This window comes from Trichosurus vulpecula, chromosome 2 (assembly GCF_011100635.1).
Source record: "Trichosurus vulpecula isolate mTriVul1 chromosome 2, mTriVul1.pri, whole genome shotgun sequence".
In the NCBI taxonomy this organism is placed as follows: Eukaryota; Metazoa; Chordata; class Mammalia; order Diprotodontia; family Phalangeridae; genus Trichosurus; species Trichosurus vulpecula.
Genome location: NC_050574.1, coordinates 120,052,533 through 120,068,730, shown reverse-complemented (window position 1 = coordinate 120,068,730; position 16,198 = coordinate 120,052,533). Strand labels below are relative to the sequence as shown.

At 38.5% G+C, this 16,198-nt stretch overlaps 1 protein-coding gene across 6 annotated transcripts in view; it reads left to right on the top strand.

Annotated features, from left to right (window-relative positions):
* Positions 1 to 16,198, top strand: part of EMSY (EMSY transcriptional repressor, BRCA2 interacting) — a 91,447-nt gene that overhangs the window by 45,544 nt on the left and 29,705 nt on the right. For all 6 annotated transcript variants that reach the window (XM_036745188.1, XM_036745187.1, XM_036745186.1 and 3 more), the window contains 3 exons: positions 221 to 394; positions 7,915 to 8,051; positions 14,886 to 15,059. In XM_036745188.1, coding sequence (XP_036601083.1) covers positions 221 to 394; positions 7,915 to 8,051; positions 14,886 to 15,059 — 485 coding nt within the window. The remainder of the gene's footprint in view (positions 1 to 220; positions 395 to 7,914; positions 8,052 to 14,885; positions 15,060 to 16,198) is intronic.

Here is a 16,198-nt window from a genome sequence, read left to right as displayed (position 1 = left end):
GCAGCTAGGCCCAGAAAAAAATCAGAATATCATAAAGTGGAAATAGGGAAGATGCTTGTCCAGGTATGAGAGATACTCTGTCAGTGCACAGAAATGTGAACACAGGATGAAATTCAGGAATAGTGGTGTAGTTTGGTTAGAATTTAGTGTGTTTGAACAGTACACATAATTTTTTTGTTAATAATGCCAGGTTTTGGTTTCTGTTTTTCTCTTTACACAGGCACACAGGCAACCTACACTCGACCAACAGTCAGTCCTTCAATAGGGGCTCGAATGACTGCAACCCCTGGAGCTGCCACCTATGTGAAAACAACCAGCGGTAGCATCATTACAGTAGTACCCAAATCATTAGCTACTCTGGGGGGCAAGATAATTAGCAGTAACATAGTCTCTGGTAGGTATATATTATATGTTATGACATAGGTATATATTACGTCACACATTGTTTTCAAGTAACTAGATTGAGTTCTGTCAATAGTTCATTGCATGACCTTGGGCAGGACCCTTCTCTGAGTATTAGCTTATTTTCTATAAAATAAGGGGAGGTTGTAGTAGATGAGTTAAAAATACCTTCCTAATTGTGACTTAAATTTTGTAACTTCTGCTTGTACATTAGTGTAGAAATCTAAAGCTTGGTTTTCAGTCTTTACTTTGAATAACTAAGTCCAGTTTCTGGCCTCACTTTTGACACAGGGACTGTTTAGTACTTGATCTATGTTTAACTTTTGATTTAAAAAAAGTTTATATAGAGCTTTTTTGTTAATACTGAAAGGACATTGTTTAACTATTCTCAATTAGTAATATCACTTTAGATTATTAAAAATCAAAGCATTAGAAAATCCTATTTACATTCCCCTATTTATGCTGATTTTTTCCTATTTTAAAATTTACTAAGACAGCAAAAATTACTATTTGTTCTACTTTTAAGAATATTTTGGAATTATCTCTGGTTTCTTTTGGCTTATCTAACACTGCTAAGTTTGGGTTACAGCCTCTAAAGTAGAATGTTTTCATGAAAGCCATTTCCATCGATTATTGTTTTTTAATTAAAGTAACACATCATCTCTGACCAGGTAGCCCCCACTGATTCATTTTTGCGGGTGAGGAGTGTTTTCTGCACCCTTGGTGGGTGGCTCTACCCACCTGGTAAAGTAAGGAAATGTGATTCCTGGCATTAGATTGGCACTCTATATGACTAGAGGGTAGAAATGAAAAGAAAAACATGGAGTTGGCATAAGGCTCCATATTCTGAGCTGTTAATTTGGACCTGATTATAAGTGTGAGAATATTTAATTTTTGCCAAATTGATGAGGGTCAGATTTTGAAGGAAATCATCTTATTCTAGCATTTAAGAAGAGATTATAAATATCTGTTAAAATTCAATGTATAATATATTACTTGATAATGCCTTTAAAATGTGAAATAGTGTAGTGATTTTATTCCATTTAAAAACACCTCTCCCACCTCATAACATCTATGTAACTTTTTAAGACCTTAGTGGTTTTAATTTTTTAAGTTATAAATTCTTATAAATTTTAAGTAATAAATTCTTGGAAGATTAGAATTGGAATTCTTAGAAGATTAGAAGAAATATTCTAAGGTAATATTGATCTCTTTTCTCATGGTGTGCCTGATTCAGGCATGCCAAATCTCTTGCTTACTTCAGGGATACTTAATTTTTTGGTATAAGTACTCCCCCACTATTGTAGATTGCAATTTTTCCACACTTTAGATGGTCTTCATGACTTGCTGTAGCTGAAGTAAGTAATCACTCAATGGCCAATCCTCTGATGATGAGCCTTCTTAGTATCTATTATAGTTTATAGCTTTACATATAAGTAGGTTGTTCCTCAGCCATAGTCTGTCTATGGGCCTTTTCAGTTTGGTAGGACTTGCCAGAATATGTATTCATGCTCTAGTGATGAATCCTTCAAGAACTTGGGTCCTCTCCATGCTTAGGATGAAGCATTGGGAACCTTGATAGAGCCTCTCTTTGACTATACTAGAGCAAAATAACTACATTTTTAGAGGAAGAGGGGTGGTTTAGTGCACATAGTACATGTGTGTATTTCCTTGTCCTTGATATTTGAAGGTAAAGCACTTGATAGTATATTGTTTTCTATGTGTGTGACTGCATGTGAGACCAAAAAGACTTAATTGGTAACCTATAGCCCTCTTCATTATTTTGCACACATACACATCTTATCTGGGCCCCAAACTTTTCTGACACTCCTGTTTTAAATGAAATTCTCTCATTTCCGATTTTTTATAATAGTTGGGTTTATCTATAGCAGTAGGGTCTTGCCATCCTTCCTATGTATAAGCAGTTCTAATTGTTTCAGGCTTTTGGATGAATAAAGCTTGATAATGTTCCTTTATTGTAGGGAGCTTTTGGTAACATTGTACTTCATGTCATCATTCCTGTTAAATTTGCTAAGTAAGCTTGTTTGGATGATGTAGCTATTACACAGGACACTTTTTTCTTTAATTTTTTTTATTGATGCTTTTTTTTTTCATGAATGAAATTCCCAATGCTTCATTGATGTAACATCCTGATACCCACACCTCAAAAGAGAACCCACTTAGTTACAAACAAGTACAGTTAGACAGAACACATTGGCCCATTGACCATTTCTAATGATATATGCCTCATTTTGCACCTGTAGTCTATTACTTCTCTTGTGAGAAGAGGGATATATATTTTTTTTCCTGAGGCCTCTGGAATCAAGATTGGCTATTGCATTCATCTGAATTCTGATATCTTTTATTGGTGTTTTCCTTTCCATTGTTATGGTATTTGTGCATATTGTTCTCTTGCTTCTACTTCTTAAAATTTTATTCTGAACTTAAATATTAAAAAAAAGAACATTTTGGGGCAGCGAGGTGGTGCAGTGGTGGAGCACCAGCCCTGGAGTCAGTCAGGAGGACCTAAGTTCAAACCTGGCCTAAGACACTTGACCCTTGTTAGTTTTGTGACCCTGTGCAAGTCACTCAACCCTGATTCCCCCTGTCCCCCAAAACAAAACAAAATGAAACATATCCATACATATAGTAGAACACGAAAGAAGATTCTATATGAAACTGATTCTCCACTTTGCACTAATTGCTTTTTTAAAAAAACTTATGTTATAAATTCTACATGATATTTTCAAAACTGATCTGCTTATCTGTCCTTCCTTCTGAACTTCTTTCTGTTCCTTTTTGTGCATTTAAAAAATGTTTCAGTGGCCTTTTTTTTCTGCCATCACTATTTGCTAACTCCCTTTTCTTACCCAACACCTTCCATCCCCCATTAGTTGAAGGAAAGTAAAGAAGAAAAAATCTTGTAACAAATATAGTCAAACAACACACAACAGACATATCCAAAAATGTATGTCTGCACCTTGTCTATTTCCTCTCTGTCAGGAGGTTGGTGATATGATTCATCAGAGGTTTCTTAAAGATGTCGGTCATTGTTTTCATCAGAGTGTTAAAGTCTATCAGAGTTTTTCTTTACAGTGTTGTCATTGTATAAATTGTTCTCCTAGTTCTGCTCACTTCACTTTGCATCAGTTCACACTACCCAGGATTTCCTGAAATTGTCTCTTTTGTCATTTTTTACTATTGCATTCATATTTCATGATTTGTTCAGTCTTTCTCCTTTTGTCTCAGAGGCAATCTAAGGCATCCCCGTAGAGTCTAGTTCTTTTCTTTTTTCTCCCCTTTTAATCACCCCTTTGGGATTAAAAGGTTTGTTTTTTTCCTCTCCCCATTCCTGCTTTTTTCCCTGTTGGGTTTGGTGTGTTTTGATACCACACTCTGAGTGTGTGTGTGTGTGTGTTTGTATTCAGCCTACACTTGTGAGAGAGGTTCACCAGGTGTGGTGGCACACACCTGTATTCCCTGCTCCTGGGGAGGATGAGCTTAGTAGATTGAATTCAGTAGTTCTGAACTGCAGTAGGGTGAAAATTGATTGGATGTCCGCAACAAGTCCTGCACCAATATGGTGAGCCTCCAGGAGTGATGGGTCCACAGGCTGTCTACGGAGGGTTGAACTGGCCCAAGTTGGAAATGGAGCAACTCAGAGCTTCTGTACTGATCACCAATGGGATCAGACCTCTGAGTGGCTTTACTTTCCACAAGGCTTAGGTGAGAGGAAGATTCAATCTCAAAAACAGAGGGAGGTTCATCTGATACCTATTCTCCCCACTTCCTCCATGTTTGTATATCCTTCTCATCCTAATTTTGGGAAATAGCAAGTTTGATCCCTTTCTTCTTTCTTTCTGTATTCATATATTCCTCTTTTTGTCTTCTTTTCAAGCCTCACAACAGAACCAGTCTGCCACTTTCTCTTCTAAGCTAGTATTCAAGTACTTTCCACTCAGCTTTTATTACATTTTTTTATTTCTTCAAAATTTTCATGCCATCTCTCTGGAAGATCTACTTTTCCTTTGAGTCATTGCTTATCGTTATAGAGTTGGATTTGCGATAATTTTTGGTACTTGCAAATGTTTTATTTACTCAACTCTCAAGTTTTAGTTACTGAACTGGGGCTTTGTGTTAGGGTCAGGTTCTGTCCTTTTCTGTACTTTTGGTCTTCAAGGCTTCTGTGGTGTCTTAGTGTTAGGGAACTTACAACCCTTGGAACTATCCACTGATCTAGGTTTGAGCCCTGCAATACTGTCTTACTAATCTCTAGTCACATTGTTCCTCTTCTGGGTTTCTGAGGTCCCCACCCTGGGACTTTCTCAGGGGAGCCCTCTGCCCTTGCTGCTTCTGGTCACAGAACCTTTTAGGTACCTGGTCTCTGGTTATATTGATGCTTCCCATGGGCTTCTCTCAAATTTTTTTTCATGTAGTTCTGGGGTGGAAGATGTCACTGTAGTTTCTCGTTGGATTTCTCAATCATTATTGAATATGGTGTGAACATCAGTGTTTTATTGGAGTAGGTATTAGGGAGCTAGGAAGTCTTCCCCTGGAAAAACTGAAATGAAATCTAAAAATCATCCAGTTTAAACCCTTCATTTTACAGAGGAACACACTAAAGCGCTAGAGAAGGAAAGTGACTTTCCCAGGGTCACACTGGCAGTAACTCCTGGTGGAGCTAGGGTTTGAAGCTGGGTTCCTATTACTCCAAATAGAACACTTTCTCCATCATACCACACATTTTGATGCTCAGAGGAGTTAACATCACTGGGATTCCTTCACTAGCATCTTAGCTGATTCATTAATGAAACCTGGAAACATTCTAGTTAGGGCAACATTCTGTGGCCGCTGGAGGACCACTGTGTGAGGGATGGATTAAACCAGATGGCCTTTGATGTCTCTTCTGCCTCTTGAAATTCTGTGATTCTCTGAGTGTTCCTAAATGGGAAAAACTGTTTGAAAACTATTTTTTAAAATTGTACAAAGGGATAAAAACTCTTCAAGGATTATTATTTAGAGCTTTGCATGTAGATATTCAGTGATTGTCCACTGAATTAATAAACAGATGCTGAGAACATCTGTACTTACTCGAAAGGGGCCACATAGTAGGAATGTTGGAAACACTGGAAATATTGGCATTTGTTTAGTTAGTTAAACATTAGGAGAGTAAAGTACCAATCCAAAGGTGTTATTAAATGCCTTTGTGCTAGCATGATGCTTTGGATTTTGGGAGCTAGGAAGTTTGCATAGCAGTATCACCTCTTTCCTAGACTTCATATTGAGTGATGGAGTTGACACATTAAATAACAACTGTATTACAAAACTGTGTTGTGGCTTAGGGATTTGGAGCAGAGAGGGAGTAGAATGGCCTGGAAGAACATTTTGTAAAGTTTCAGCTCATGGAACTAAGGGTGAACTTTGAAGTGCAAGTAGAATTAGTTTAGGCAGGGATCAAGAAAGAGGGTCTTTTAAGCAGGGAGGTGTATAAGCAAGGGCAGGAACAAACATGGTGTGTTTTGATACCAAACTCTGAGTGTTTGTACTCCGAAGAGACTATTCTGATGAAAGTGGAGGCAATACGTTAGAGAGCAGTAGAAATAAGGTGGAATTAATTAATTGGGGGCTAGAATTTGAAAGCCTTTGAAAATCAATCTGGAATAGCTTTGGAAAAATCCAGAGTCACTTCCACTTCTCAGTGAGGCACCAGAGAAAACTCTTGGATAAGTAGTTACTAATTTCTCCATTTAGTTCCTTTTTTTATAAAGAATTTAGCTGTTCTAGAAGAAGGGTTCTTAACTTAAAGTTGCTGACAATTTAAAAAAAAATTTCAATAACTGTATTTCAACATAAATAGTTTTTTTTAAAAAAAATTCTGTATATTTAAAAACATTGTGAGAAGGGGTCCCTTATTTACCAGACTGCCAGAGGGTCCATGATATAATAAAGGTTATAAACCCCTGGTCTAGAATATGATCCTTTATATCAATAACTCCCTAAATACCTTTGTCACCAATTTATATAAGAGATTGATGGACTAGGAGTCAGAAAACCCAAGTTTGAGTCCAAGATTTGTCTCTTATTAACAATAATGCTTGGTAAGTCATTTCTCGCATTTCACAGATGAGATAACTGGGGCCCAAAGAGGTTAATACTCCTTGTACTGCTTACCTCACAGGGCTCCTGTAACAGTCAAATGAGAGAATCTATGTAAGGTGCTTTATAATTCCAAAACACTATGTAAGTGCATGCTATCATTATCATTATCACCGGTTAACAGCAATTTCCTCATCTGGCTGAAGTTTTGTAGCTATAAAACTAGATTTGATGGGACTTTGCTAATTAGAATTTATGTAATGATTTATCATTTAATGGTAATAAGAAAAAATTGTTAGTGAAAGGGATACATAGTTGCAAGTCACAATTTTATATTCTGTAGCAAATGCCTTGGCCTACAGATTCCAATAAGTATGACTGCTTTGACAATTTAATTTTTCATATCCTGCCATGATGGAAAGACTTTTTTCTTAGCACTGAATTGTTCCAAAGATAGACTGTACTTGAACATAAGCTGTGTGTCTAAAATTAGAGAAAAAAACCCAGCATGTTGTAATAGAAAGAGTCTTGAAGTGAAAAGACCCAGGTTCAAGTCCCAGTTCTACTATTAGTTATTCTCCCTTGGGCATGTCACCTCCAACTCTATGCCTCAGTTTCCTCATCTGTAAAATATGGATAATAATACTTGTACTGACTACCTTCTTTCCTCACAGGGTTGTTTGGGAAATGTTTTGTAAATCTTAAAGTACTATATAAATGTAAGCTATAGTATTTCTTTGAAGCAAAAAAGTATAATTAAATATACATTGAAAAATTACGCCAATTAAAGGCTATATTTATATTTGCCTAGAAATAGACTCAATGGCTGTTGCCTAAAGATTAGCATCAGCAAGTATGGAGAAATTTAAGGCTAATGAATGTTTTCATTCACAGCAACTCTAGAAGACTGTCTGCTAAGGCATGGAGGGGTTGGATCTAAGTTGGTAGTGAGAGTTCCCTTAAAGAAATAATGGATTCTGGGAATATTGAAATGTATAGGCCATAGGAAGCATGGTACAGTGGAAGGAGCACTTGAAGGATCTCCATGCAAATCTCAAGTCTTCCACTTACCCTGTATTTGACTTCAACAAGCTCTCTGGGCCACCATTTCCTTTTCTATTAAGTGAGAGGGTTAGGTAGTACCCTTGGTCCCTTTCAACCCAAAATCAGCATAGTGCCTTGCATATAGAAGATGCTTAGTAAATGTTTGTTGAATTAAGTCATATCAGGTTTATCATGAGCCAAATTTTGGGGTAAAAATTGATGACTATAGTTGGATCTGTAAGATATCTGAAGCCTTTGTTTTCATACAAAGGAGACATATGATTAAGGGTATGAATTGTGTGCAAACTAAGTAGAATTGATCCAACATCATCACTCTTAACTCAGGCCTCCTTTTCTTCCCCCTTCTCTAAGGAACGACCACCAAAATCACCACCATCCCAATGACTTCCAAGCCCAATGTGATTGTTGTACAAAAGACCACAGGAAAAGGAACGACCATTCAAGGCCTCCCGGGCAAAAATGTTGTCACAACATTGCTAAACGCTGGAGTAAGTAAGAGCTTGACCTGCGGGCTCAGCAATCCACCAAGGATCTTAAAGGGCCAGCTATCCAAATATTTGCTTAAAGAAGTCAAAACCCCACGATGGCTTGAACTTTTGATTTACCACTGCTGTGCTATAATAACTATAAAGACACCACCTACGGATGCCATTTTTCACAGTAATTTCTAAAACCCATTGAATATTGCTATGGTGGCTCTACAGCAGCCTGCTAGATTGTGAAGCATGGGTCCTTGTTTCACAGGCTTAGCTTGCTTCCAGATGGAGAGTCTCACTGGCTTAACAGCATAGGAACTGTTCTCAGAAGGCATCTCTGTGCCTATGTGTGATCAATGGATGCAGGTTTCAGCGTGTGGGCCCAGGCGGAGGAGGAAGGAGGGCCTGGGCTGGGGAAAATGGAATTCTTGAATGACAGAGGCTAGAAGAAACATATAAACAAGAGATGAAAGAGGGGCAGAGAAGCAGAGAGATATCAAGAGATAGATACAGCCTCAGAAAGGAGAAAAATACATACAGGAAAGAGAGAGACACAGTCCAACAAAGGGGAGAGCCGTGAGGAGGTGGCCCTGGCTGGGCCTGGCACCACGTCGACTCTGAGCACAGGACTCAGGCCTCCCTATGCCTGTGCTATATTTTAGCAATCACAATTCCTTTTTAATCTCTAATAGGGACTCATGCTAGTTCACATGTATAATACTGGAAGAGCTAATGCAATCTTAGGCGTCATGACAGCTAGTATCCAGATTAAGGGAGATGATAGTCTTAACAGTGCTTTGTCCTAGTCAGGCCACATCTGGGGAATTATGTCCAGTTCTGGGCACCATATTAGATGAACTTTTGACAATGGAATTGGCTTTCCTAGGAGGTATTAAGCTTCTTAGTACTGGAGGTCTTCAAGCAGAGGCTGCTGAGAGACCATTGGGCAGATGGGAGAAGATTTCTTCTCAGATTTGGATTGGATAATCTCTGAGATTAACTCTGAGAATCTGTGATTCCAAGATTTAATTAACTAGGAGAGATTTGGTTCCATCTCCTTATTATTTACCTTTTTGAGCTAATGCAAAAGGTCGAGTAAATAACAGAATAAATTCTAGCTTGGTATGAAGAGATGGGCTTAAAGGTTTAGCCTTCAGACAGTGCTTATTAGCCGTAGGTAGAAAGTAGAAGGTGATAGCTTCTTTAAATGGAAAATAAAGAGGTCCTAAGTGAGACAGCTAGCAGTCAGGGATTAACTTTATTTTATATCCAAGGAAACTGGGATTATGATTTGTCTCAGGTCACCCAGCAATTATGGAAAATCAGAACCTAGCCGGTACTTTATCTGCTAGACTGTCTTACTTACTCTGGACATTCAGATTTTCATGGTAACCAGATTTGTCTAGTTTCTGTTAGAAATTCTTGGGTGTTTTAGAGTACTGAAAGCTTAAAAGAAGTCAGCAATTTGGTTAGTTATTAACCAATAAAGTTAATCTGATATTAGAAGACATTAATAGAAGTATAGTGTCCAGGATGAGGAGTATTGTGTTCAGTTCTAGCCCCACACTTTAAGAAGGGCAATGGCAATCTAGATTTCATCCGGAAGAAGGTGACCAGGATGGATAGGGGACTGGAAAACCAACATTGTAAGAGGAGCAATGAAGGAACTAAGGATGTTTATCCTGGAGAAGAGAAGACTTAGGGAAGACATGATCACTGTCAAGTAGTTGGACGGCTTTCATGCAGCAGAGGGATTAGATTTGTCCTACCTGGCTCTAGAAAGCAAAATTAGGAGCAGTAGATGGAAGTTGCCAAGAGATTTCTACTTAATATGATAAAAGAAAAACTTGTTCACAATTATAACTGTCCTAAAATGGAATGGCCTGCCTCGAAAGGTAGAGTTTCCCCATCCCTGGATGCCTTATGGTGGAAGCTGGCTTATTACTGTAGAGAATGTAGAGTGAACTGCTCAGGTAGAAGTTATGCTACACATCCCTGTGAGATCCCTGCCAAGTCTGTGTTTCTCTGGATCAGTTGAGCACTTGAGGAAATGCATCAACCCTTTTGGAAAATTTAAAGCAGTCTAGGAGGGATGCTTAACAAAACACTCATTCCTTCATTCTACAAACAGTGACTGAGCCCCTACTGTGTGCACATAGGGCCTGTTGGTGCAGGGGGATTAGAAAGATACATTTGACACAGGCCCTGATAACAAGTTGCTTATAGCCTAATATAATGAAACTTTTGTAGTTATATGGATCCAGACATTTGTAATGTGAGGCTTGGTCCCTGGTTCCCATGACTCCACCAGGATATGGGGGGCCCCGTAGATCTGGGGGTTCTTTATGAGTTGTGTGATTTCCATTCATAGTATTCCTATCCATAGTAGCCACTTGATAGCCGTACTAATAAGCTGCTGTACTAGGAATACTTATTTAACAAATGACCTGGGAGGGACAGGAGTAGCATCCATGTGTAACAGGCTTTCCACTGAACATCCTGCAAGTTGGCTTTGAGTGGTTGTAAACGACTCTCCATATTTGAGCGAGACACCCCCCACCCCACCCCCGACCATAAATAGGTAAGTGTACTCATCTGTAAATGAATAGATATCTAAATACGGACTATATCATATTTGCCCAAAGCTGTTTCTATAAAGATTGTTCTATGTATGTATGTGTATGTGTGAGGGAGAGGTTGGAGGTTGGGGGTGGAAATGCATAGCAAAAACTTTTTGTATTTTTTTAAAATAACTCTAGCACCCAGTCAGTGCTTTTGAGCCTCATGCTCAAGCACATTGTTTTTGTTAACCTTTAATCCTGCAGCATGGTGTAGTGGAAAGAACATTCTAGTGGGAGTTTGGAAACCAGAGTTCTGGTTCCACATCTACCACTAATTATTCCTATGACTTTGGGCAAATCTCCAGGCCCTTTCTTGGCCTCAGTTTTTTCCCTCTTTAAATTTGGATGTTTGGGCCAGCTGACCTCTTAATGTCATTTCTTACTTTTAAATCTTCTATTTAATAAATATCCTCTGATATTTATTGGCTTTATGCCAGTTCATTCAGGGATCTTAACAAATTTTATCAAAACAGCAATTTTAGTTCCCATGTTTGCAGGTTAAAAACAAAGAAGAAAGTAAAAAAGTGAAGGCAAAAGTTAAGACAAAGTAAACAAGACAAAGACAAACATGATTTGTGATTTCACATTTTTCAGGTCTTTAAAATTTCAGGTAACTAGTTTGGTATGATTTTCTTAACTGAATTCTAAGGAATGTCATTGAAGCTGTGCATAACATTGAAACACACTTGGCTTTGGTCCATGAAGAGGAAAATGATGACAAGAGGATAGTGGTAAACTCTTTAACTGTCAGACTTAGAAGGTGCTGGTGACACCCCAGCAGTCACACAAAGGAAGCACCTTGAGTTCTCCCTTGGACTCCTCCTTCCAGGGTTCTAACCTGAAAGGACAGTTATCCATCAGCTCCTGTTTTTGTTTTTTTCCTACTCTCTTCTATCCAGATAGCTCACTTACAGCTCATTATGATTTTATGTGGCCTCAAAAGAGCTGGAAGGATATCCTGCTCTATTCATGAACTCTAGATTCAATTCAATCACCTCTAGAGACTTAGAGAGGCAGGGGATGTAGTGGAAAGGGCACTACACATAGAGCCAGGAGACTGAGGTTCAGACCCCAGCTCAGGCCTCAGTTTCTTCCTCTGTTTACAAAGATAAAAAATGCACTACCTTCTTCAGGAATATTATGAGAAAAACACTATATACTTTCAAGTGTTACAGTGATGTGATTTGCTGGTCATTAGAAGCCACTAGGTGGCACAGTAGATAAAATATCAGACCTGGAGTCAGGAAGACCTGAATTCAAATCCAAGCTCAGACACTTCCTAGCTTTGTGACCCTGGGCAAGTCACTTCACCTCTGCCTGCCTCCATTTCCTCACCAGTAAAATGGGGATAATAATAGCACTTACCTCACAGGGTTGTTGTGAGGCTCATATGAGATAATTGTAAAATGCTCAGCACACTCCCTGGGACATAATAAGCACTAAATAAATGTTAGATGTTAGTATTACTATTATTAGCTGTCGTTATTTGTTAAGCACTTAGTACGGTGCCTGACACATGACAGGTGCTTAACAAATGCTTGTTTCCTTCCTTCACTGTAGCACTCCAATAATAACTATCTATTCATTGTATTTTCCCCTTGTGTGGGGAACATTTAGGCAGGGATTTGGTTGGTGTCCAATACTCTTTATTACTGGCATGTTGTATAGTATATTGTGCATTGTATTTTAATTACTAATGAGAAAGTGAGGAATTTGTTTTATTTCTTTTTATATTAAATTGAGCCTATTAATTGGGCTATGGATAATTTTGGACATGTCACTTAGGCATGTTATATAATGTGATTCCTTTCAGTGTGGGGAAATAGAATAGCACAGAAAACCTGAGTTGTCGTTCTAGCTTTGCCATTTATTAGCTCTGGGGATGTGGGCACATAGTTTAACCTCTTTCAGCTCCAGCTTCTTCGTCTCTTAAATGGGGATAATAGCACTTGCCCAGCTTGTCTAATAGTGTCATGGTGTGGATCAAATGAGTCAGTGCATATACAGCTATTCTGAAAACTGTCAAGTGTTACATGAATGTGAGGGATTAATACTCTTATTATGAATTCATCCATTCAAATCCATCCATCCATCCAAAACAAGCATTTATTAAGTATCTTAAAAATGAACAGGTAGGTAGTGTGGTGTTGGGCCTCTTATACTTTTCCTAGTCACAACCTTCAGCACTTCTTAAACGGTGGTTGTGACCCCATACGGGGTCCCGAGTGGATAGTGTACCAGACTTGGAATCAGTTCAAATCCTGCTTCAGATGCTTACTAGTTGTGTAATCCTGGACAAGTCACCTAACTTCTTTAGACTTAGGTCATTAAAATGTCATTAAATGTCATTAAAATGGAAATTATAACGGCATCTAATTCACAAGGTAGTTGTGACGATCAAATGAAATTTTTTATATCTATATCTCTTTGCACTATACTGGGTACCCCAGAAATTTTAGTGTAGTTTTAAGCTTTAGTAACTTTAATAGCTTAATATTACACTGAGATTTCTGAGATAGCCTGTATAATGCTTTGAGGTCTGCAAAGAGATTTACATATATTAGTATATGTATATTATTGTGTATTGTGCTAGCCACTGGGGATACGAATACACTAATGAAGCTGTCCCTGTCTCCAGGAAGCTTATATTCTATCATCCAAATAAAGGAAGAATATCAGAGGTTGAAAGATTCTTTCCTTGCATAGGGATTGGATTAGATATCCTAATATCCTAAGATTTAGAGCTAGACATGACCATGGACGTAAGTCACCTGATCCAGTTTTCACTTTAGGGATGAGGACATGATCTTAGAGAAGTGAAGGTACTTGGCCAACACTCCACAGTTAGGAAGTGCAGAGCTGGGCATTATACCCAGATCTCCTGACTCTAATCAGTGCTTTTTCTACTGCATTGCTATAAGGGTTAAGAAGAAAGTGCTCTATAAACCTTAGAGCTCTACAGATATGAGTAGTTATCAATAATAAGGTCCTTTCTAACAAGATCCTCTTATCTTGAATGTTTATTCATTCAACTTCCAACAAATGGCTGAGTGCCTATTATATGCAAGGCCTATACCTTGGTGCTGGGATGCAAAGATGCAAAGGTCAGTCTGAGAGAGCCTCTGCCCTTAAGGAGCTTACATTTTAGTAGATGAGATTTTATGTGCAAAACTGCTGTCATTCAGAACAATCTAGGAGTATATAATAAATATGCAAGCAAGATGCAGGAAGTCTTTAGGAGAGAGGGAGTGCTCCAAAGGAATTAGGAAGGTCTCCATTGAAAAGGTAGTATTCAAGCAGAGGGGTAAGATTTCAACAGGTTGAAATGGAGCTAAGACGTTGGGTATGGGGAGTGACGTGAGCAAAGGTCTGGGTTAGAAATGAGGCAAAATTTGTAGAAGTATGTGTAGAACATTGTTGGTCCTAGTGCTTTAGAAAAACATTGATAAACTAGAGTATATCCTGAGAAAGGTGACTGGGTGATCAAGGGACTCAAGACCGTAACATAGAAAAATCAGTTGAAGGAACTGGGAATGTTTGATCTGGAGAAGAGACAACTTAAGGGAGACATGGTAGCTGTCTTCAAGCATTTGAAGGACTGTCCTGTGGAAAACTGATTAGAGTTGTCTTGATTGGCTCCACAGGACAGGACTACGAGCAATGGGTGGGAGTTACAGAGAGGAAGACTGACTCAATGTGAGGCAATACATCTTAACAGAGTTGTCCAAATGTGGAGCAGGCTCACTTCACCAGAGGTCTTCAGGTAGAGGCTGGATGACCACTTGTTGGAGATGCTGTAAAAGGGATACCTGTGCAAATTGGTGGGGTGGCAAGGGATCCTAGATACCTTCTGAGGTCTGTTCCAACAATGCTCTGATTCTGTGAACACCTCAAAAGCTCTGATTCAATTCAAATTCAATTCAACTCATTAAACATTTTTGAGCACCTACTACGTGCAAGATCCTATGCTAAGCCCTGGCTATACAAAGATAGATGTGGTCCAGATCCTGTTCCCGAGGATTAATCATCAGCCAAACTGGATATTATATAGCACATGGCAAGGAACTGTGTGAAATAAAGGCTAAACAGGTAGGTTGGGACCAGATTATGGAAAGCCTTTAATGTCAGTGTAAAACATTGCACTGTGCCTCATAACATTTTGTCTTTTCCCTTGCTTCCCCTATAAAGGTTCAAATCTAATATGCAAACTTCGGCTTTGCTTTAGGGAGAAAAGACCATTCAGGCAGTGCCAGCGGGAGCAAAACCAGCTATCATCACTGCTACGAGACCCATCACGAAAATGATCGTGACTCAGCCAAAAGGAATAGGCTCTACAGTTCAGCCAGCAGCTAAAATCATCCCAACAAAAATTGTTTATGGGCAGCAAGGCAAAACACAGGTATATGGGTCAAATACTATGATTTCATTTCAATATTTTCTCTTTTGAGGTCAGAGATATCCAAGAACTCAAAAGTTTCCACTATATCCAGTATTCTAACATCTGTATCATAGTGAAAAGAGCACTGGATTTATCATCAGGACATTGCAGTTCTAATTCTGGGTCCAATGCTTTGTAATATTGAACCATTTGCTTTTCTGTGCCTTAGTTTCCTCATCTGTAAAGTGAACAGGTTGAGCTAAATGATCTCTAAGATCCTTTCCAGTTCTGAGTCTTCTCTCTAAAATAAAAACAAATTACTTTAAATTGTGGCTGGGCCCACTAAAATCTATATATAATTATTTATTTTCTTAAGGCTGGTATGTCTCAGCCCTTTAGATTGGCCAACATATCTTTAGAGATTTGTGTTTTCAGGGATGTGCCATTGACTGGAAAAGGGGAAGGAGTCTTATCCCATTGGAACTAGCTTTGCTAGAGGCTGGGCTGGTGGTGATGAGAGTATAGATCTTCAGCACCCCAAAAGTAAATTCTTTGCATCTTAATTTGACTTCTGGTGTATCCTTACTTCATCAAAATAACCATGATTTTATCAGTATGAGTATTACTTCAACAGATGCTAATCTCCTCTCCACAGTCTTTCTAGATAGTCATTCTGGGTTGCTGTGACCAGATATATGCACTGTCAGTTCACCTACCAGTGGTTATCCTTTCTTCACAGAGCTAGGCTGATCCTCCCCTGACAGACACACCATCAGCTGTTTGGCCAGTAATTGAAGCAAGTCCCTTCACTACATTAGAGGATGGTACTTTTTCTTTTTAAAGGAAGGCATATTAATGAATACAAATTTTGCCAAATGTCTAAAACTGATTTCAAGATACCTGGAAAGTTTCAAATGCAAATTTGAGAAGAATAATATCTGAACTGGGTCAAGAGAAGCATAGCCAGTGACATTTACATAGCACTTTATAGTTTATGAATCTTTGGGTAACACTAGCTGTTCTCAACACTTGTAAATAGATTATGCATGTGAACCCAAATCTCAGCTCTTTATATTTTTACTTGAAAAAAATGAGAAAAATAATTATCTAATATATATTTATATGTACACATAATATGTGTGCCTGTGTGGACATGTATA